This window comes from Elephas maximus, chromosome 6 (assembly GCF_024166365.1).
Source record: "Elephas maximus indicus isolate mEleMax1 chromosome 6, mEleMax1 primary haplotype, whole genome shotgun sequence".
NCBI lineage: Eukaryota > Metazoa > Chordata > Mammalia > Proboscidea > Elephantidae > Elephas > Elephas maximus.
The window spans coordinates 76,593,903-76,618,246 of record NC_064824.1 but is presented as its reverse complement, the minus strand read 5'-3'; the positions used below and the strand labels follow the sequence as shown (position 1 = coordinate 76,618,246).

Genomic DNA, 24,344 nt, shown 5'->3' with positions numbered 1-24,344 from the left:
CTCTTCACTATTTAATAACAACAAAACAAAGTTCAGTAAATATAATTAAGTAGAAAACCAGACATTGCCAGTGAAACGTGCCATTCACTCGTTCACGCAATCAACAATTCAGTACTGGGCACCCACACTGTGGCAGGCACAGATGACAAGGCTACGAAGAACGAAACAGACAAAAGAACTGCTCTTGTCATGCTCATATTCCAGAGAGAAGACTTATCACAAAAAGGCCTAATAATGCTAAAAACACTGTTTTTAAACCCGTGCTTTTTAAACCTGTTCCATGTGGCTGCTGCTTTTACTTACTGTCATTTTTTCCAGTCAGGTATCTTATGTCTGAGCTTCTCTTTAAGAACCACCCCCATTCATGTACTTTCAGGTTGCTGGGCAATAAAACACACATACCTCCTCCTCCCCTCCTCCGCCCTCAATTAAAACACACACACACACACACACACACACACACACACACACACACACAAAACAAAACAAAACAAAACAAAACAAAACATGATAAGAAAAGCAAATCCTGGGAAGAAACTTGATCTTAGCAACTATGTAGGCAAGAAATAAAGGATTAACTCAAGCAAGTTGGCCAGGGGAAGGAAACTAAACCCCTAATTTCCAAATCAAGCCACAGATACAGAAGTCAACTTGGTACATTTAACATGTACGAAAAATGAGTTTTGTCTTTATAGATACCTGAATATATTAAAATGTTGCTAGAATATCGTGAATCAGAGGGTTGGCAACCAAACAAATCACACAGGACTCTCCTTCCCCCAATTTAAACAAGATGATATCTATAAAATACCTACTGCAGTACCTGCACAAAAACACAATATTTGTTTCTTCCCCACTGGATTTTACAAATAAGTTTAGATTACTAAAGAAAAGTAAAAAGGTTGTTCAATTTAAGTACAGTACAATATAGTACATATTGCAACTGAGTGAAAAATCTAAAGTCCAAATGTCAATTTGCCAAGGCAAAAATGTTTACTTAAAAATAGTAATAAATACATTTTTTATTCAAACTAGCTACCATAAGTATATGGCATATATTTTACTGAAAAATATATTTTTCATCATTTATAAAATTTGCTGATACCCATTATTACAAATGTAACTAGTTTCACATATAAGCAGTTTCACTGAACTTCCAGAATGATAATGAAGACCCTCATTTCCAGTGTTATATTTGTATAAGAACCTAAACTACTGGTATCTATCCGGTAATAAATTCATCCATTACCTTAAGAATTATCTTCAAACTCATGTTGTAAAACCAAAAGCATATCTATGAATAGTTATACAATCACATATACACGATCATAATGTGTGCTGTAACTTTTTGTACTTGTCTTCACAAGATGTTTATTTTCATATTCTTTCACTGTAACTTGGAAAGACATGCCACATATTCTCAAGGCATTATACATATAAGCAAGTTAAATTAAAGGGTTACATACACTCATTATTTTTCTAAAATCAAGTTTCTTCTCAAATGCTAAAATTACAACTTCATTTCCAGGTCAGTTTTTTAAGGAACATACACAGTAGGTAAGAGTACTTACCCGCCCCTTGTTCCCCCTGCTCAGAGGGAAGAGCTTCATATTTAACTTGAAACCAGGAGTCCAGAACACATTTCACTGCAGCCCTCTAATCTGGTAAGTTTGTTTCCCAGGTTAGTATTCACTGATCTCAATACCTCCTGAATAGCAGTGGAAATCTGCCAACATGACTGTATTCTAGTTTACTTGGTATCAAAGATGTGGGTAAACAGACAATGAGATATTTAATAATGGCTGAATGGTTTAGCACAACTCACACAGAAAGCAACAGGACTCTCAGAAAGAAGAGAGTCCAGAAGATTGGGTGAGCAGGTCTTCTGCTTTCTTGGACCTATCATTTATTTGCTGTAATTTCATTTCAAAAATATAGGGGAACTACTGGAAAGTTTTTAGTCTGTAGATAAAAATTTCTGTATAGACTCACTTCCCACACAAATTTAGGACAGTGATAAGGAGAACTGGACCACTGCTCTCTGAAAGTTAATTCCATGGAAATTGGTCATGTGATGATATTATCTAAGCTATTTTTATATTCATGAATAATATAAAATATTTTCAAAGTAAAATACACAAAATAGCTTTGAAACTTCTAAGATATTTTCTTCTTCAAGCTTCTGTCTGCTAGGCATGTCTCTCTTCTCAATATGTCTAATTTTAACATACCAACACACGGAATGTGATAATAGTAAACTTTATGTTAGTGTTGATGGTGATGACGGTAATAATGGTAGTTAATTTTTTAGTCCTTTATATATTTCTGTCTCTATGCTTAAATGGATTGGTTTACTTCATCTTCACAACAACCTTGTGAGTGGTAAGTTCTAAATTTATTTTATGGCTGATTGAACTTACACACAAGAGGTTAAATCATTTGCCTAATGTCATTTAACCAGTAAGTGTTGGAAGTTGGAATCTGAATTAAGATTTTATTCTAGAGCCCATGCTTTTAAGCACTACTTTCTCCTAAAGTTAAATGACCAAAATTACAGCAACTTCAAGTAGCAGATGACGTTAAGATTAATTGAACACATCAAAAGGCATCCTCTATCATGGAAACCGAGCTGTAGACATGAGTAAAACAAAAAAGAAAAGATTACAGCACTCTTAAATATGGTGCAGCCTCAAGGTTAATTTCCTTGCCACTCTTATTTCCAGGGTTAATTTCCAATTTTCAAGAATTAAGTGTAAGTCAGCTAGCGTTTACTTCAGGGATGCAACGTATGATGTAGGGAAAAGAATGTAAGTTTTGTTGTCACACAGACCAGTGTACCGATCTTCATGCTGCTCTTTACCATGTGATTTAGATAAATCATTAACCTCTCTCAGCCCCAGTGTCCTTTACCTATAAAATGGGGATAATGTCTACCATATAAGATGTTGTAAGTAACCTAGTGTATGCACTGTGCTCCTAGAGGCTGGCACATAGCAGGCACTCAATAAATGACAGCTAACATCTCAGTTATAAATGCTGTAAGAATGTCAAGGAACCTTATGCATTCTCATTGCCACTAAAAGAGGTCTCCAAACACTCTGTAAGACTGTGACCTCCAGTCAGTCAGAGGCACTCCACAGTTGGGATACCCGTTTGGAAGTGATGAATCTATACCCTACATGACCATCATGTTTCCCAATTAACCGAGTAACCATAGTTAGCACCACCCGTGGCCAGAGCATCAGCATTAACTGAGGAAGCTGACCAAGTGAGTGGAGACAGATGCCCTAGTTACATGGCAGTGTAATCAAGAGCAGTGGATGGCAAAGCATACTCTAAGCCCCTATGAAGCCTGCAACAGAAGATGGGCAGGGACCTGCCTACAATCTTCTCCATTCCCTTTAGGAAAAAAAAAAAAAAATTTAGAAGATCACAAAGTATTAAAAGCACCAAGCCAGAAGGCCACAGCTGAAGAAGTAGTACTTTTACTGCTTTTTGACAGTCACAATTATCTCACTCTCACTGAAAGATGACAGAACTGCACTAATAATAAATCTCCATATAAAAGTCACAAAAAAGAATGAAAGTATAAAATTTTAAAAACAGTGGCTAGAAAAAGTCCGTACAGCACACGTGGAAACCCTGAAAGGAAAAAAGCAAAGTCATCACAGTTTTGACTCTTCCTGTACAGAAAAATGGAAGTCATCTTGAACCGATAGCTTTGACCCCACATTGAACTGGTATGTTTTTGAAAACCCTGCATTTTAAGAAAAGACCATTTGGATCCAACAAGTGGTCCATTTATTGCTAAGAGCAGTTCAGTGATCTTTACTTTGAAGTAGTAAAAGGCATAAGAATAAAACACTTACAAATCCCATGGCTGCCTTTATGTAAACTTACTTACTGGTAAACCTTACTGGTAAGCTTGCACCTTATTCTGTACTCTTAGCATTCACAACAGAGTAACAAAATCACTGGAAACCCCAGTGACCTCATGATGGTGAGATGGAGTAAAAGCATATAATGATCATACCACATAACAGCAATTACAAACAAGTGGAATATAAAAGGGACAATGCTAAGCTACTTTAAGAGCAAAGGGTCTGGGACAAGTAGAGTTAACCTAAAAAGGCAGGAGAAGAGTACTGTGTGACGTGAAAAGAAAATTAAAGGTAAGTTAATTTGTCATTTTCTATAAGGCTATTAAAATTGCTAAGAACAGACAAAGGGCTTCAGCGTGAAAATCACTCACATGATTTTGCTAATGATACAAGCCAAAAAAAAAACCCATATCCCATACATATCTTTTTAGGTTCATGTATGTATGTTTTAGGTAGAGGCTTGTACTGCTTTGATCAGCCTTGTAAACTCAGAACATAGATGCAGGACTATACCTAGATATGCTCAATAAATACTTGCTGAATGAATGGGCAAATAAATATCTGCAATAATATTAGTGTCTAAGTTCAAAGTCTCCCGCAGACATAATTTCAATTACCATGAGATATGTGACAAGATATGGTGTTTTCAATCACCCCTTACCCATGTGGAAACTGGACAATGAATAAGGAAGACCAAAGAAGAATTGACATCTTTGAATCATGGTGTTGGCGAAGAATATTGAATATACCATGAACTGCCAAAAGAACGAACGAATCTGTCTTGGAAGAAGTACAACCAGAAAGCTCCCTAGAAGCAAGGATGGTGAGACTATGTCTCATGTACTTTGGACATGTTATCAGGAGAGATCAGTCCCCAGAGAAGGACATCATGCTTGGTGAAGTAGAGGGTCAGTGGAAAAGAGGAAGACCCTCAACGAGATGGACTGACACAGTGGCTGCAACAATGGGCTCAAACACAAGAACGATTGTGAGGTTGGCACAGGACCAGGTGGTATTTCATTCTGTTGTACATAGGGTCGTTACGAGTCAGAACCAACTCAACAGCACCTAACAACAACATGTGACAAGAAGCTATGTTTTTTTGTGGAGGGGCTTATTTTCACATGAGAAGAGGAAATAAGATAATGTAAAAAACACAGTTAACACAGGGTTTAAAATGGAAGGAAGTGCTTAATAAATGCCAATCATCACTATGAGTCCAAACCAACTCAATGGAACCTAACAACAACAACCTTCAAAAACAAAAAATTACTATGAGATTATACAGGTAGTAAAGAGGACAAAATATGGCTCAGTTCCTGCCTCAGCACCTCAAAGTTGGTTTGAAAAACTTGCTCCAAGTTTCCCTTCAGCATATCCCTCATATTCACTTATTTTTTTTATCTTCTTATTTATGGGGTTAGGACTTAAGCTTATTATTAAAATAATACACATCATATTTGCTATTCTCTAAATACTGTTCTTAAAGCTACACACACACCCCCCCTCCAACAAAATAGGAACTTTAATACGTATTTTTGATTATAGAAGCAATACCCATTCATTGCAGAAAGTCAGGGGGAAAAGAAAAAAGAAATTAAAAACATCTGCACCAGCAGTACACTCAATATCTTGGTATATTTTATTTCAGCTTTTCTTCAATGCTCATATACATTCAATTCTTAATAATAAAATTGGAATTTACTGTTTTAAATTTAATAAGCTGTTTTTTAATTAGTAATATATAATTTTCCCATGGCATTAAATATTATTGGAAAACATTTTTAGCAGCTGTGCAAATGGCTATGGAACAGGTTATTTAAACAATTCTTTGTTAAATATTAGACTGTTTCTAAATTTTTACTATATAAAAATACTTCAGTAATAAATAAATAGATAATAAATTTAATAAATATCTTTGCACAGAAATCTTCACCTGTAACAACAAAAAACCAAACCTGTTGCCATTGAGTAGATTCTGACTCATAGCGACTGTAAAGGACAGAGTAGTACTGCCCCATAGGGTTTGCAAGGAGTGCCTGATGGATTTGAACTACCAACCTTTTGGTTAGTATCCGTAGCTCTTAAGCACTACACCAATAAGGTTTCCTCTTTACCTATAGCTTTGATTATTTTCTCAGGATACATTTTTAGAAGCTGAGTTACAGGGTCATATGTTATGACCTTTAAAGAGTTTAGGTACATATTGCTAAATTTCCCTCCAGAAATCAATTAACACGCTTACCAGTAGTACATAAGTATACATTACCCTGAAGCTTCACCAACCTTGGCTGTGATAATTTTTACAAAACTGGCTCTTAATCAGAATTTGAGGTCAAGAAGTCTACAACATGCATGGGAACTTTCTGCTACCTTTGTGATGTATTTTACTTAGAGCCAAATATAGTTATCGTGGATATTGGGTAGAAGGATGGTAAAATTTTCTATTTGTTCAAGTTAAAAATCAAATAAAGCAGTTGTATAGTCTTATGGCCTTTTGGGATGATGTTTCTATAGTCCTAATGAAACACAAAGTGTATTCTGTTAGAGTGATGATTTTCAAACCTGGGTGAACAACAGCATCTTCCGGGGAAGCGTCTATAAATGACAGACTCCTGGGCCTCTTCAACAACCCACTTAATGAGACCCTCTGGGGTTCATTAACTGATTATACTGCGGCTATATCCATGTGGAGTTGTGCCTAAGAACCTAACATGAAGTGTTAAGCTTGACCTGAACAGACAAATATGCTGATATAAAAATGTTATCCAAAACCAGTTATTTCAAGGCAAGAAGATATAACCTTAAGTGAGACATCTATAAGGCAAGTCCAGAGAATCAGAGGGTTCTGGCAAGGAAAGCAGCAGGTTCTTACTCAAGTAATGACGGGTTCTGAATCAGTAGTGGATAATGAGCGTCTGAGTGCCATGGCAAATTTCTTTCCAGTGGTCTCAATTTTAGCATACTTGAAACAGACTGAACACATACGGTAAACAACACACAACAGCAACAATGATCTCCAAATGGGGATTGCAAGAAAACTGCAGGGCTGCTCGTTTCTTTTAACGGAAAAGGCTAATAGCAGTTTTCAATAAACATATGATCAGAAGTTCTGATTCCGAAAGTAATACATGTAGTGAAAATACACAAAAGAGAGAAAAGCACAAGTTCACCTATGATACCACTGCTCAATGATAACTCCTAACATGTTGGTCTAGGTACCATGTAGCCTATAGTTTTCTTGGACCAATGAGGATCAGAAAAATAGGCATTATTACTGAGGGGAAAAAATGACAAGGCAATACATAACTCAAAAATTACTGATATTAACACACAACCATTGGTCTCTTCCCATCGGGAGCAAAGGAGAGTGAAGGAAACCAAAAACTCAAAGAAGAAATTAGTCCACAGGACTAGCGGCCCATGGGAACCACAGCCTTTTCTAGCCTGAGATCAGAGACACAACAGAAGGTCCTGGTAAGAATGGAACGAAAACATAGACCAAAACTCAAATTCATAAAAAAGCCCAGACTTATTGGACTGATAGAGAGCAGAGGAGCCTATAAAGACTATCACCCTAAGATACCTGTTTAACCTGGATCTGAGCACTCCCAGAGGTCATCTTTCAGCCAAATAATAGACTCGTCTATAAAATAAACAACAGTACCTGTGAGGAATGTGCTCCTGAGAATAATCAACTATATGAGACCAAACTGTCAACATTTACACAAAAGCAAAGACAAGAAGGCAAGGAGAGGCAGGGAAACTGGATGGATGGAAACAGGGCAGGCAAGGTGGAAATGGTGAGAGTGCTGACACATTTCAGGGACTGTAGCCAATGTCACAGAACAATGTGTGTCTGAATTGCTGAATGGGAATCTAATTTACTCTGTAAACTTCCTCCTAAAACATAATAAAATATTTTTTAAAAAATCATTGACAAATGCTGTCTTACAAAGTTCACTTAGAAGTGTAGAGAAGGTCCTTCTTCTGGGGATTCATCTTGCCACATGTTTTACAACAGGACAGAGATGGAGTGTCCAAGAGCAAGAACTCCAGAACTGAGTTTCCATAACACAAACCCTGTCTTAGCCGCTCATTAGCTGTGGGCAAGTTATTTCATCACTTTATGCCATAGGTTAGTCCCTGAAAAATGGGGATAATGATAGCTTCAACCTTACATGGCATAGCCTCAAGAAATATCAGCTGTTGTTGGTATCGTTTCATTGGTTTATTCACTAACTTTGTCCAACATTTAGACCTTTCAGAATACCCAGTTTACAAAATGCATGTAAATCAAAAAAGTTCATCATAATGTGCCCTTTTGCAAGCAAATATTATTTTCCCATTGACACTGGTCCAAAGTCCTAAAAAGTTTGTACTGTGGGGGGATTCCTTGCAAAAGGCTAAGTTGAAATCGGAAGCAATGCAACAGTTTCAAGATACCTACTACCAAGGGCTTTATTCACCAGCATCACTCTACAGAGGATGCTCTTATAAGCAGATTTTCAGATCAAGCTAGCAGAAAGCGAGAGCTGGGCTCCAGGGTCATCCAGCAAAACCCTAGGCCCAGTGTAATTCTACACAGAGCTAGGGCTTTTCTGAGTCTCACACCAGCAGATTTCAAGTTATACTCCTCTCTAACAAGGTTGGAGATGATTTAAATTGGGGTTTAGGTACTGTTATGAATTGAATTGTGTTCCTCCCAAAACATACTTTGAAGTACTAACCCCAGTACCTGTGAATTTGGTCTTGTTTTGAAAATAAGCCTCCAAATAGGGACTTTGGTTTTTTAAATGAACATCCTTTGGTTAGTCCCAGAACTACTGAAACTGTCTCAACATGGTGGTCTCATACATGCGTACTTTCAAAAAGTTCCCTAAGATATGTAAACATAAGAGTAATTATGAAAACAAACAAAATCTAGTTAGTCCATCACAAACTTAGTAAACCTCTTATAGAATGCTAACATAAAGTACTATGAGAGAGACAATAAAGATTATAATATGTTCCACAGAAGAATTCTATGTTTCAAAATAAATCCTCCCATCAACATTTTTAACATCTGCACAGAATGCTCCCAACTCTTTGCTTTTGTTTGATGCCACTTCCTTCAAAGGCCTCAAGTGGAGGCCATTTATTCCACCACACAGCCACTCTTTCAGGAGCAAACAGAAGGGTCTACACTCTCTTAGCTCCCCTCTGCCACCTTTGGACCGTCCCTCTTCTACTCTCAAAAATCCAGTCTTCTTGTGAGACTCAGAACTCCCAACTACACCACTCTCTATCCTTTTTGTCTTCTACTAACCTCACCATTATTCCTCCACCAAACCAAACCCACTGCCGTCGAGTCGATTCCGACTCATAGCGACCCTACAGGACACAGCAGAACTGCCCCATAGAGTTTCTAAGCAGTGCCTGGTGGATTTGAACTGCCGACCTCTTGGTTAGCAGCTGTAGCACTTAACCACTATGCCACCAGGGTTTCCTTATTCCTCCACAGGCCTCTGAAAACCTGGTTCACGATAATCCTTTCCATCCCAACTCCTCATTCACTTAATAATTTATTCATTCAGATATATACTGAGCCATACGTATGGTTCTGTGCTAGGTGCTAGGGACATACTGGTGAACAAAATAAAATTCCTATTCTCATGGAACTTACATTCCATTTGGGAAGTAGAGGAAAGGGATAAAGACATATACAGATAAACAAATGTGTAACATGTCAGGTTGTGATTAGTACTTAAAAGAAAAATAAAATAGGGTGGTGAACAGTGAGTGATGAGAATATTCAGGGAAGGGAAAAGAAGGCTTTCCAAAAAGGATACATTTGGAGATTGAGTCAAGTGTATAGGCAAGCCTGGGGATGCCTGGAGAAAAAGCAGGCTAGGCTAGGGTTACCACAAATGAAAGGCCCTGAGGTGGCGGCATGCTTGGCACATCTGAGGAACATGCTGGAGAGAACTGTGAAGGGGAGCATGGTAGGAGATGGGATCAGAAGGGCAGGCAGAAACAGATTATGAATAACCTTGTAGACAATGGTCAGCCACCTGAAGGCTTTGAGCAGACTGACACGATCTGACTTAGGTTTTAAAGTGATCACTCTATTATGTAAAGAATGACCTGTATGTCAGGCAACGCTAGAAGGAGGAAGATCAATTAAAAGATTATGGCAATAGTCTAGGTGAGAAATGATGGTGGTTTAGACCAGGGTGAAGATGCAGGAGGTGGTTAGCTGGTCACATTCCAGATACGTTCCGAAATAGAACCAGCAGGATTCACTAACAATTTAGAAGCTGGGTGTGAGAGAAAGAGAAGAATCAAGAAAGACTCCTAGGATTTTGGCCTTACCAAATGAAAGGATGGGGTAGCTGCTTACTGAGATGGGGGAAGACTGGGAAGGGGCAGGTTTGAGAGGGAAACGAAGAGTTCAGTTTTGGACATGTTAAGTTTGAGATGCCTTCTCAACATCTAAGTGGAGATCACCCTTGATAATTTCACTATAGTTGACCTACTGACATCCGGTGTCAGTGTTTACAAATTCATATGCTTTTCAGGGCCAGGCAGGCAACATACACAAGTGTTGAAATTCAATAGGGAGTAGGAGCTACTATGACCAACTGGGGAGTAAATGTTCAGTCTAGGAGGGAAAGCCACCAATGAGCCTCCGTTTAGCACTGCCATTTGGAATCTGGGCCCAGTATTGCTAAATCTTCCAGTATTTTAATAGAAGGAAGAATCTGGATAATTACAATCATATCTTAGAGGGGGAAAAAAAAAAAGTAGCTCCACAATCTAATAAATTCTGAAATCGCTAGTGAAATAAAGTTTGTAACTGCAGCATTTTATCGGTGTCCTTAATTTACTTGTATACATTGATGAACAAATGCTTAGAGAAATCACAGGGGCACTGAATCACTTTATTTTCCAACTCCTCTCTCTCCTTCACCTGTTGTGCTACATAATTTAGAGACAGGAAAGATAGCCAATTACTACTACGCCCTTGGCAGATGTTCTTTGTTTTACTTATCTATGAGGAAGGAAGATGGGAGAACACAAAAAAATCTGGAATGGGAAACTTGTAATAAAAAGACAAGACTAATATTGATGCAGGTCTTTAAAAATATCCTCCAGAATGTTATTAAAACATTTGATGTGCAAGACTTTTGTCTGTGAAGACTATTAAAAAGAGCTTACAATATTGTTGAGATGAGTACATAAAAAGATAAACAATGTAAAAATGGCAAATACTATGAAAAGGTTCCAGAAAAGCTCAAAGAAGGAAGAATGCAATGCAGGTTTGAAAGCCAGTGAAAGTGTCACATGAGTCAGTCCTTGAAGGATGGGGAGGCATAAAGTCAGGAGGAGGGTGGTAGGAATTCCATGCACAAAGGACATGGGCAGAGACAAAGATAAGCCAGTTTTAGGAACCATGAGAAGATAAGACTGTATTAGGTTGGGAGAAAAACAAGACAGGAGGCTGGATCAGATCATGGGAGTCACTGGATACCAAGTAAGGAAATCTGGCCTTAAATGTATAGGTAGAAGAGATTCACTGAAGGGTTTCGAGCATGAATCTGCCATGTTAATGAAATTTGATCTGATGATGACATGAGGGAGCTGACAGCTGGAATGAGAAGAAAAGATGAATGAGGTTGATATTAGAAGGAGAAAATAATCAATAGGATTTGTTTACTTACTGAATGTGGGAGAAACAAAAGAGAAAGGAATGGCTTTGACTCTGTGTCCCTGAGAGAATGAGTACCACGACAGCAAACTGTTTTATATATATTGATTTGAGATGACAGTGGTACATTTAAGTAGGAATCCACAATTAATTAATGACTTGGGACTAGAACCCAATAAGAAAAGAGAAATAATGTGCATTAAGGAATCACTGCATTTTCACTCTTGTGCTAGCTCCTTTCCCTAGGTGATCAATTTTAGGAGAAAAATCAGGTTGGAGTTTACAATTTAGCACCATCCACACAGATGTCAGAGTCAAAGCAGGAGAACAGACAGTATTCAATGAAGACCAATTTATCACACTTTCTCTGCATCCCTTTATTATTAAAACAGACTTCACACAAAAATAAATGCATATAAAAAACACTCCATCGTATCGCATCACATTATAGCTCAAGATTTCTGAATACCATAAGTTAATACTGGGTTCTAGGTAGCATTTGAGGTAGGGAAGCAAAAGCAGAATTATAATTGTCCTTTTTTAGTCTTCTCTTCCCTGAGAGGAAATGAACAGATACAAAAAAGAAGCAGGAAGGAACCAGAGCAGAAAGTATTTTGGAGAGTTTCCACCTGCTGAGGTAACAGGGAAAAAAGGAACTCTCAAAAAACAATAACCACTTGAATATTGTTTCTTACTTTTCTAGGATTCATTATCAATTTACAGACATGCTATTTTCATTCCCATCATAAAACTTTCCATTCACAACCTGGAAGGTGTCACGCGTTCCACCTTTAGGCTCCTCCTTTGGCCTAGCAGGGTCTCAGTTTTTGCCTGCTGTCTTACATGCTGGCTCTAGAGCACAGGTGCAACAGGCAGATGAATGCACGACAGATGTTTCTATAGCAGTCATCAGTCTTCCCATTAGCCACAATTCTCCAGGGTGAGCTGGGTAGATCCCTTTCTTCCTACAGCAGCCACGTAGGCCATGCTGCTTAAAATGTCTCTCAATTTAAATACCCAAAGCAAGGTAACAATGGAGAAGCCATGGTAAGAAAGGACAGAGGGGCAGGAACAGGGTGGACTGAATTTGCAACCCTAGAAAGCATCTGGGCATGCAGTAGTTATTTAACATAAAATTATTTCCATTCATGGTACTCCTTTGACTCTACCCATGCAATGCAATAAACAGTTTAACTGCATGAAAGTTCCCAAAAAGGAAAGTTTTTTTTTGTTAAATTAACACCACCTACTTATTGTGAATTTCCAGTTACACTATAAAAATCCTGTCACAAGATAATTTTATACTGGAAAAAATTTACTCAGACATACGTTGGAAAAAACCACCACTTGTTTTGACAATAAAGAACATTCATCAGATTAGTTCCCACACAATTTTGGCAGCAGCAGAACCACTAAAACAGTAATGAAGTAAGTCTGTAAACAAAAATAATTTACAGAATGGGCTCAAATGGGACAGTGGATGGTTTCTACCACAGTTAAGCAATAACAGTTCATTTTCTCTATCGACTTTAAACATCGCCTGGGTTCTCATTGCTCTGAATTCCCTGATACTACAATAATTTTTTTTAGTATCTTGAATCTGTATTTTAAAAGGTTCCAAGAAACACCAAACAGAAGTTATTGCTTGGCAGGCTTGTGAGAAACTTGTAGGAAGAAGTCCTTTGCTGGTTCACAGATTCCTTTCTACCTCACAATTGAAGAGAGGAAGAGTAGAACATTCTAGTTCCTGATGCAGGCTCTCCTCTCCAGATATTGGTGGTGAAAAGAACACTGCAGGGCTTCCCCAGCCACCACCCGGTCCTCTTGCCGTGATATGCATTCTAAAAAAAGAATCCTAAATAACAGGAAAGCTAGAGTAGGATAAGTAAGGTATATCTATAGGAAATAATGAATTTTCCTGTGGAATGAAAGGCTTCACAACAAAATTTTAGAATTCATTAGCAACCCCATCATATCCTATTCATACTATATTTACATAAATTAACAAAATACATTTTATACCCCTCTCTTACCTGCCTACTGTCCCTCTGGGTGGATGTTGAAGAGGAGGCACTTCTATGGGTTGGAGTGGATGTTTTATGAGCAGGGGATATGCCCTTCTCGTCTGAACTCATAGCTGCAGTTGGTCTAGTTATATGCACAGAAGACCATCCCAATAGTGTCTCAGACCCACAGGCAAAGAAATGGATGATTTCTCAGCTTTGTTCCATTTCATGAATCATGCTTGACTAGGAAAACGACGCCAATATTGTGGGTGTCCAAATCACCTAAAAAGCAAAACAAACAAAAAGACTTCAAGTAAGTAATTAAAAAACAAAAAAAGATCATTAAACTTAGGAAAGAAACATTAATTGGTGTTGGCTGAGAGGAACACTAGTAAATATTATTTCTTCCTCTAGATTTTTTAGAGGATAAAATATTTATAAAAGGCTTTTTCTTGAACCAAAACTAGTACATCAGCTTCTTCTAAAAATTAATTTACCCTGCCAAATGGATTACATAAGAGCTCAGTATGTTCCCGTCTTCATTTAGTTCAGCCATGCCACGTACTTGACGGTTAAATCTAGAACAAAGCAGTTAATCACAGAAGGGTTAATACATTATGTTAATGCATTACATGTATCATGTGATCCAGTATTATGTGAAGGATCAAAGAATATACAGTTATGTGCACCTCAAGGCTACAGCATGCCTGCATAAGACTTTCATCTCAACAACCAAAAGGCTCACAAGCATATAGATTGACAGGCATGTCCCGGAACTGGGGTAATTAAAGTTGCTTTACTGACTCACAGCCAAGAGCCACTTTGCTTTTTATTTGGATTGATGTTAGGAAGGTTTGCATTATTAAGGTTAAAAGCTTGTGACTGAGAGAAGCATTGTTAAATTGGCCTTGTCTTCCCACAAGTGTAACACAGTTAAAAAAAGATTTAAAAAATGGATTAAAAAAATTAAAGGAAAAAAAAAAAGCTAATCAGGATGGTGTAAGATGAAACATTCCAACAATAACATGCAAATCTGTGACCCAAAACACAGACCACTAAGTTCCAATTCCCAATTTAGTAGTAATATTCCTTGAAGGAAGTTCAGAACACGTGTGTAGATCTTTTAGCACAGGTTAGGAGAGAAAGATTCTGGGATTGAATAGAAATCAACCTTTACATCAAAAAAAAAAAAAAAAGTGAGACTTGAACTTCAATCCAGAAGCGAGACAGTAACACAGAGATGAAGATGCAGGAGGTATTATCAGGACACATGACAAAGGCAACTGACCAGGTCTGGAAGTTAGAGGTTTGCCTGAGCAGTGGGTTACAACTGAGATCTGAAGGATGAGTAGGAGCTAACGAGGGGCCTGGGAGTCCAGCATCTCATGATGAAAGAATTAGCAGAGGCCAATATGATTAGAGCACAGACAGGAAGTGACATGAGGGTCAAGGAAAGGCAGGGGCCAGACCCTGCAGGGCCTTTGTAGGCCACATTTGGCATTTTGATTTTTATCCTAAGAGCATAAGAAGCTGTAAAGGGACATGGCATAACCAAATTTGTTTTCGGGAAGTTATTTTGGCAGCCATGGGGAGAACCAAATTGGAACGGTAAAGAGAGTGAGGGAGGCCCGATCAGGAAGGAAGATGTGATGGACTACAGTGGCAGCCAAAAATCTAACACCAAGTCCCATAAACTGTGAGGATCACGGGGAGGAAGGAAAGGGAGGGTCGGGGATTACTCCCAGGATGACAATGTTGTTTGTGGAAGAGGGCTGGCCAAAGGCCATCCACAATTGAGGCGAAGGTCATGAGTATGGCTTCAGACATGTTGAGCTTGAGGTACCACTGAGGCATTCAAATGGAGATAGACACAAGGAAAATGTGAGTCTGGAGCTCAGAAGAGAAGTCCGAACTGGAGACATAAATGTTTAATAGATTATGTTAATACTACAGATATACTGAGTGACTTATGTATAAACCAAAACCTGCTGCTGTCAAGTAGATTCCGACTCAGAGAGACCCTACAGGACAGAGTAGAACTGCCCCATAGGGTTTCCAAGGAGTGGCTGGTGGATTCAAACTGTCAACCTTTTGGTTAGCAGCAGTAGCTTGCTGTGGCTCTTAAAAAAAAAAAAAAAATTGGCTCTTAGATCATGTAAAATCGTCAAGTAAAATTAAAATTTATACCGCCAATCAAGTTGTATTTTTTAAATCTGTAAGGCTATGTTAATGGACTATGTGACTCTAAATGTGATAATTACGATTTTTTATGGTTACCTGGTTATATACAGGAAACTAAAAAAACCAAACCCGTTGTCATCGAGTTGATTCTGACTCACAGCAACCCTATAGGACAGAGGAGAACTGTCCCATAGAGTTTCCAAGGAGCACCTGGTAGCCCTGAACTACTGACCCTTTGGTCAGCAGCCACAGCTCTTAATCACTATACCACCAGGGTTTCTACCTGGTTATATATTTAAAAAGCAATCCCAATACCTAAAAAAGAAATTATTATAAGCTGGGAAAATTATATATTCTGGAGAATAAGACTCATAATCCTTTACGATTTCACATTCGTTGTTGTTGTTAGGTGATGTCGAGTCACAACAGAACAAAACATTGCCCGGTTCTGCATCATCCTCACAATCGTTGTTATGCTTGAGCCACTGTCAGTCCATCTTGTTGAGGGTCTTCCTCTTTTTCGCTGACCCTCTACCAAGCATGATGTTCTTCTCCAGGGATTGGTCCCCCCTGTTACCATGTCCAAAGTACACGAGATGAAGTCTTGCCATCCTCGCTTCTAAGAAGTATTCTGGCTGTAATTCTTCCAAGACAGATTTGTTCTTTCTTCTAGGAGTCCATGGTATATTCAATATTCTTCAACACCATAATTCAAAGGCATTAATTCTTCTTCAGTCTTCCTTATTCATTGTCCAGCTTTCACACGTATATGAGGCATTTAAAAATACCATGGCTTAGGTCAGGCGCACCTCAGTCCTCAAAGTGGCATCTTTGCTTTTTAACACTTTAAAGAGGTCTTTTGCAGCAGATTGGCCCGACACAATGCATTGTTTGATTTCCTGACTGCTGCTTCCATCAGCGTTGATTGTGGACCCAAGTAAAGTGAAATCTTTGACAATTTCAATCTTTGCTCTGTTTATCATGAAGTTGCTTATTGGTCTGGTTGGGAGGACTTCTGTTTTCTTTATGCTGAGGTGTAATCCATACTGAAGGTTGTGTCTTTGATATTCATTAGTAAGTGCTTCACATCCTCTTCACTTTGAGCAAGCAAGGTTGTGCCATCTGCATATCGCAGGTTTTAATGAGCCCTCCTCCAATCCTGATGCCCCATTCTTGTTCGGATAGTCCAGCTTCTCGGATTATTTGCTCAGCATAAAGACTGAATAAGTATGGTGAAAGGATACAACCCTGATGCCACCTTTCCTTGTTTTAAACCACACAGTGTGTCTTTGTTCTGTTTGAATGACTACCTCTTGGTCTATGCACAGGTTCTGCATGAGCATAATTAAGTGTTCTGGAATTCCCATTCTTCACAATGTTATCCATAATTTGTTATGATCTACACAGCTGAAGGCCTTTGTTACCATAGGATAAATAAAAGCTGCTTATCCCCCCAAAACTGGAAGGCTTTCTCTTGAAGCAAAACTAGTCTTTGCGCAAACAGAAATGCAAAGAGCCATGGAGCTCTTTTGTTGGCCAGAATTGAAGTTTTGTTTAGTATTGGCAAAAGGTAGCAACAAGCTGACACTTGACAGATAACCGCCTAATCCTTTTTTGTTTTATGAAGGTGTCTTAATAAGTGTGAGTAAAGTTTCTGAAGCCAAGCTCTGGTGCCAGCAAACAGAAAGCAAGAACACTGTTCAGATCCTGGATATGAAGTACTGTTTTCTGGTCCAAGATGTTTCACAAGTAGATGCTGACACTTGAGCCAAAAGTATAGTGGTTTTATGATGTGCTCAAGTGCCCCCAAGGGATGAGGCTGAGACAAGTAAGCTCATTAAACTGGTATCCATTTGGAAGTAAATTCAATCCAAGCTACATCAAGCGCCAACATTTCCTCTGTTGAACTTTTTTTTTTCCCCAAACTGCATCCAACTCTACTTTCCTCATTCATACCAATGCTAGCACCTGGGGTTTTGTTTTAATTTAAAGTGATATTTACAGGGTAACCTATCCATGGTACAAGGGCAATATTTCAGTTCAATTATGAGTACCTTGATATAAAAAATGAGTAAAAAATTTTAATTCATTCCAAGAATTGTTTTGTGCAGTTGCTGTTTTTATTAGTTTTTGGTCTTTTTTGTTTATTAACAAAAAGGGGTGCAAGCACCTATTAAAGGGTTGAATTTGAGGACCTTTAAAGGTTCTTCCAACCCCTGATAACAACCCAAAAATTATCAATCAAGGGCTTGATCACCTACTCTATTTCACAATGCATTACAAAAGTAAGTGTGTCTAAACTTTGTAAGTAGGCTGCATCTAATTATTGTTTATTCTTAGGGTGTAAGAATTGCTGTGACATAAAAAGTACTTACTTTAGCTCTATTAAAACACATTTTCAGAAACTGTCTAAATAATATTTTAAACCCAGAGAGACCACAGATTGTAACATCAACACAAACATAATTACTATACTCAATAAGAACAGTATTGTGGGTGAAAATAACAGCAATATGAGAACTGAACATTGAATTTTCCTGTCTCATTCCTCCTTCGTATCAGTGAGAGCACTACTCTTGTTGCTAAATGCTGTAACATTTTCATTTACACTGAATGATATAAAACTCAGATTTATGGCCCAGGGAACTAACAAAAACAACCAGTGGCATAGAAGGCTTCTAGAACAAACTTGCTGTTTATACACACCGTAAATTGTAAATGTCCAGAAAAGACATTTGAAACTGGGGATTACCTGATCTTGAGCATCATAAGCTTACATAAAACAAGGGAAGGGGCTGTTTTATTTACTACGGAATCATCAGAACCTAGAGTAGTCCCTCATCATAGCAGCCACTCAATAGTGAATAAATGAATTAATGAACAGGTAATTTCATAAGGCAATTCCATACTCAACGTCTCATCCAACCTACAAAAACAACACTGTGAGATGTTTCACAGATATGGAATCCATCAATTTCAGAGCCTTCCACGGGCTTAGTGCTGGGGTTACAGGAAGAAGCCTGATGGTCATGTTAAAACATCACCACAAGACACATTATAGAGAATCCAGAGCGTGGGAAGACCTACAAAACAGAAGATGCAGATCTGCAATATGGCGTAAAAGGACAAAAGGGAGAAGAAATTTATAGATTAAAAGAGATTTAAGAGATTCATAACCAAACACGGGTAGACTTTAGATCCTATTTCAGGCAAACTAGTATAAAAAGGATTTATTGAGACTTGGGGAAATCTGAAAATGAAGTGGATATTAGATGGTAATAACGAAGTATTCATTTTATTAAGGTGTTAAAATAGCACTGTGGTTGTTTTTAAAAATCTTTATATGTTAGAAATACATACTGAAGTGGTTATACATGAAATGATACAGCCTCTGAGATCTGCTTTAAAATAATTTTAAAAAGGCATGAGAATAGCCCCCAAAAACCCAGCAGAATATTAATATTTGTTAAATTATGTGTAAGAGAGATTTTGGTTATAGTATTCTCCCCATTTTGTGTATATTTGAAAATTTCCATGAATTTTTTTTTTTTTTTTTAAGAAAAAGCAAACAATTGTTGACTACAGAAAGTTTACAATTTAGTTGGGAAGAAAGTCTACTAACCAGTTTAAATACCACTCAAGAAGTGCTGTGATAAAAGAAGCAAAGGGTGCTATGTATATACGGAGGAAAGGTACTCATTAGTCTTGTGAGGCCAGGGTAAGACAAGGTGAAAATTCAGTCTGTCACAATACAAAATGAGAAAATTTAAACATGGGATTATTTAAACCTGCAGTGTACATGTCGAAGATGGTGTACATCATCAAAGATGGTTCACTGCGGATATTCTATAATGAACAGGCCCAAGCCCAGCATCACAACCGCTCAGGCTCTCAGTACTTTCTTTAGCTGCCAGCAGGCCTTCCAAAACCCTCTTCTAGAGGGTTACACACAAGGCCTCCCTTCCACTTCTCTGAGGAAACCCCCCACCCCACTTTAACCCCATTCTGTGCTTTGGAAAGGTGCAGTAATAACTATACTGAATGCTAAGAAGGGCACATTCCAGGAAGGCCATTGAAAACTATCACAATGTGCTAAGCTGTAGCGGAGAAGGAAGGGCATTGCCCTGACAGGTTCCTCTCACATGTCTAATGAGAGAGACACAAGGTCACATTTATTTTTAGACCTCAATCCTGGCACAAAATGAAACTGATGAGTGGACAAAATGACAAGAGCTTGAAGAAATTTTACACTGTGAATCTTCAGATACCGATAGCATGGTATTTTTCAGTTTATAAATTAGGGTAAAAATCCAATCACTGTGGTTTTCCTTAAAACTTATCTTTATATTATTGCATATTAAAGAGATTTTCATCTGTTAAGATTGGTTTCTCTCAGTAGCTAACATTTTTATTTTTTCATTAACACACATAAAATATAAATTCAAGGTATAGGTCAGCTTGGGCTAAATTATGATGTGGTAACAAACAAGCCCAAACATCTCAGTGGCTTACAAGGAAGGTTTATTTCTTGTTCATGTTACATGTCGTTTAGAGGTCAGCTGGAGCTCTACTCTGTGTACTCTTCATTCCAGGCTGAAGGAACAGCCCCCATGACAGGGAGAGAAAAGAGCATGGTAGAACCAGGGAATAGCTCTTTTTTTTTTTTTTTTCCTTCGGTCGCAATTTGGGTCATTATATATATATATATTTATATATATATATTTTTTTTTAATTAACTTTTATTAAGCTTCAAGTGAATGTTTACAAATCCAATCAGTCTGTCACATATAAGTTTACATACATCTCACTCCCTACTCCCACTTGCTCGCCCCCTCTTGAGTCAGCCGTTTCAGTCTCTCCTTTCGTGACAATTTTGCCGGCTTCCCTCTCTCTCTATCCTCCCATCCCCCCTCCAGACAAGAGTTGCCAACACAATCTCAAGTGTCCACCTGATATAATTAGCTCACTCTTCATCAGCATCTCTCTCCCACGCGTTGACCAGTCCCTTTCATGTCTGATGAGTTGTCTTCGGGGATGGTTCCTGTCCTGTGCCAACAGAAGGTCTAGGGACCATGGCCGCCGGGATTCCTCTAGTCTCAGTCAGACCATTAAGTTTGGTCTTTTTATGAGAATTTGGGGTCTGCATCCCACTGATCTCCTGCTCCCTCAGGGGTCCTCTGCTGTGCTCCCTGTCAGGGCAGTCATCGATTGTGGCCAGGCACCAACTAGTTCTTCTGGTCTCAGGATGATGTAGGTCTCTGGTTCATGTGGCCCTTTCTGTCTCTTGGGCTCTTAGTTGTCGTGTGGCCTTGGTGTTCTTCATTTTCCTTTGCTCCAGGTGGGTTGAGACCAATTGATGCATCTTAGATGGCCGCTTGTTAGCATTTAAGACCCCAGATGCCACATTTCAAAGTGAGATGCAGAATGATTTCATAATGGAATTATTTTGCCAATTGACTTAGAAGTCCCTGCAAACCATGTTCCCCAGACCCCCGCCCTTGCTCCGCTGACCTTTGAAGCATTCATTTTATCCCGGAAACTTCTTTGCTTTTGGTCCAGTCCAATTGAGCTGACCTTCCATGTATTGAGTGTTGTCTTTCCCTTCACCTAAAGCAGTTCTTATCTACTGATTAATCAATAAAAAACCCTCTCCCACCCTCCCTCCCTCCCCCCTTCGTAACCACAAAAGTATGTGTTCTTCTCAGGTTTACTATTTCTCAAGATCTTATAATAGTGGTCTTATACAATATTTGTCCTTTTGCCTCTGACTAATTTCGCTCAGCATAATGCCTTCCAGGTTCCTCCATGTTATGAAATGTTTCAGAGATTCGTCACTGTTCTTTATCGATGCGTAGTATTCCATTGTGTGAATATACCACAATTTATTTACCCATTCATCCGTTGATGGACACCTTGGTTGCTTCCAACTTTTTGCTATTGTAAACAGAGCTGCAATAAACATGGGTGTGCATATATCTGTTTGTGTGAAGGCTCTTGTATCTCTAGGGTATATTCCGAGGGAATAGCTCTTAAAGCTTCTGCTTGTAGATGGCATATGTCACTTTCCCTCATATTTTATTTGCCAAAGTAAATCACATGGCCAACCTTAAGTCAGTGAAACGTGGAAGTATAATCTTCCCGGAGGGAGAGGCATTGAGTACTTAGCCACAATAACATAATCTACTGTATTCACCATAGGAAAAAAATAAAAAATGCAGATAGATAAATGAAAATATTTCAACTGTCTCTAATTTCACCACCCAGAGATAACCATTTTTAACATTTTCACTTCTACTTTAGCCAAAGTAGGAGAATAATATGCATACTGGTTTGTAATATACTTTTTAAAAATCAACAATATATTGCTAAGAAGTATTCCTTTTGAAAAAATAAACATTAACAACACAATTCTTAATCACTAAATATGTTGCCACCACAGAGATATTTTGCAATATACTTAACTGGTCTTCAGATGGACCATTTAGGTTCTATTAGTATACTTTGAAATAATGATATTTATCACAGAAGAGCTCATAATAGCTATATATTCACTTTTGATTATTATAAAATGATCCTTTATGTTTCTTTACACAGGGTCGCTATGAATCGGAATTGACTCGATGGCAACGGATTTGCTTTTGGTGTTTCACGTTTCTTTGAATACTTTTTGCTTTATCTGATGTCATCTGCTCTTTTTGTTTAATGAATGAAATTTTGTCCATCCTTTTGCATTTAAACTTTCTGTATCATTTTGTATTATGTGTTTCTCTAATAAAGATTATCTCAGGTTTTTAAAAAAAATACAGTTTCAGCAAGGTTTTTCCCATTTCCATTTAATATAATAACTAATAGTTGGCCTTACCCCATCATACCATTTTAAACTTTTTTTTTTTGTTTTTTCCTTTAATGTTTGATGACTTTTCCTTTATATTCTCCCTTTTGCAGAATAATGACTTTTATATGTACTTAACTGATTTTTAAGGACCCCTGGTGGTACAGTGGTTAAGTGCTCAGCTGCTATCTGAAAGGCTGGCGGTTCTAAACCCACCCAGCAGCTCTATGGTAGTAAGATGTGGCAGTCTGCTTCAATACAGATTAAACCAAAACAAAAAAACAAACCCACTGCCGTCGAGTCGATTCCGACTCATAGCAACCCTATAGGACAGAGTAGAACTGCCCCATAGAGTTTCCAAAGAACACCTGGTGGATTCAAACTGTCAACCTTTTGGTTAACAGAGGTAGCTCTTAACAACTACACCACCAGGGTTTCCTTCTGTATAGATTACAGTCTAGAAAACCCTACGGGGCAGTTCTAAGTTCTACTTTATCATACAGGGTCACTATTAGTTGGAAGCAACACAATGGCACCTAATTACCAGTAATTTGAAAGACATAAATGAGCCTTTTAAATTTCTATTTCTGTTTCAAGTTTTTCTAAATCAGGCTGGAATCTAGTCTGAAGTGACAAAGTGAAGGCAAAAGTAAAATGGTATCTTTTCAGTCTTCTGCAATATAAGACCCAAAAAGAAAAAAAAAAAAAAAATCACCAAAGTTTTTTCTTCTCAGTCTTCATTGTCAATCTTGATGATATGATCTAGAGTTTTAGGTCCAGATTATTACTACACCAATTTTTATAAATGTTTTATACCTTCCTTATTTTTAACTTTTACTTTTTTTTTTTTTTAATGGTGGCAAAGGGTTTTACCAGGAACCCCTGGCATTTTAAATTATAATATCCCTTATCTTGGTTTCTTATTTTTCTTCATCAGTCAATCTATAAATGCTAATTTTCCTAAAAGGTACCTGGGAAACAGATATATTAAGACAAAGAAGGAAAGGTGGGTGGGAGGAAAGTGGGCAGGAGGAGGAATGAAAACTGGGTGGGGCAGACGGAATGAGAGACACACAGGACAGACAGGAGGAAATCACACCTGGGATTCTAGAGCAAAAGAGAGGAGCAGCTACTACTTTTTTAGGTTGGAGTCACACTTGATCTCAGAGTGAGAAGACAGCCTAGAAGAAAAGTACAAAGTTTTCTTCTGCCGTTTCTCAAGCAGACTCCTTTTCTGCAAAAGAAACTGAGGTATGTCATAATCAAAAATTGCTTAGGTTTTCTTCAACTTGAGATATTACCTTTGTAAAATTAAAATCTAGTTCTCCACTCAACACTCTTTCTGTGTGTACGTGTGTGTGTGTGTCTAGTGGGGTGGATTCTTCTACTTAACTATAGGGTGAAAGACTAAAGAAAAAAGCAACTGAATAAACAAAACAATATATTGAGAATATTACATATCAAAAATGCAACACATAGCTAAAGGTACACGGAAAGGAAAATTCATGGCCTCAACCATTTATATTACTAACATGAAAGAATAAAAACAAATGCATTAATATTTATAACTTAGGAAATTAGCAAAGAACAATAAGACAAATATAGGAAAAGTATAAGGAAATAAATAACTTAATAGTTGAGTTGATAAATCTAAGGGCTATTTCTTTGAATTAACAAAACATGCATATAAACTGCTAACTTGATCAATAGGGGATAGAAGGAAGATCCATAAATATACAAATAAGGTAATAAAA

At 37.9% G+C, this 24,344-nt stretch overlaps 1 protein-coding gene across 9 annotated transcripts in view; it reads right to left on the bottom strand.

Moving 5' to 3' along the window:
• OSBPL6 (oxysterol binding protein like 6) overlaps positions 1-24,344 on the bottom strand; it is a 110,614-nt gene that overhangs the window by 69,352 nt on the left and 16,918 nt on the right. For 8 of the 9 annotated variants that reach the window (XM_049887529.1, XM_049887530.1, XM_049887535.1 and 5 more), the window contains exon 2: positions 13,605-13,859. In XM_049887529.1, coding sequence (XP_049743486.1) covers positions 13,605-13,706 — 102 coding nt within the window. In that variant the 5' untranslated portion in view covers positions 13,707-13,859. Of the gene's footprint in view, positions 1-13,604; positions 13,860-24,344 lie in introns of those variants that run through there. The other variant, XM_049887537.1, reaches the window with a different exon arrangement.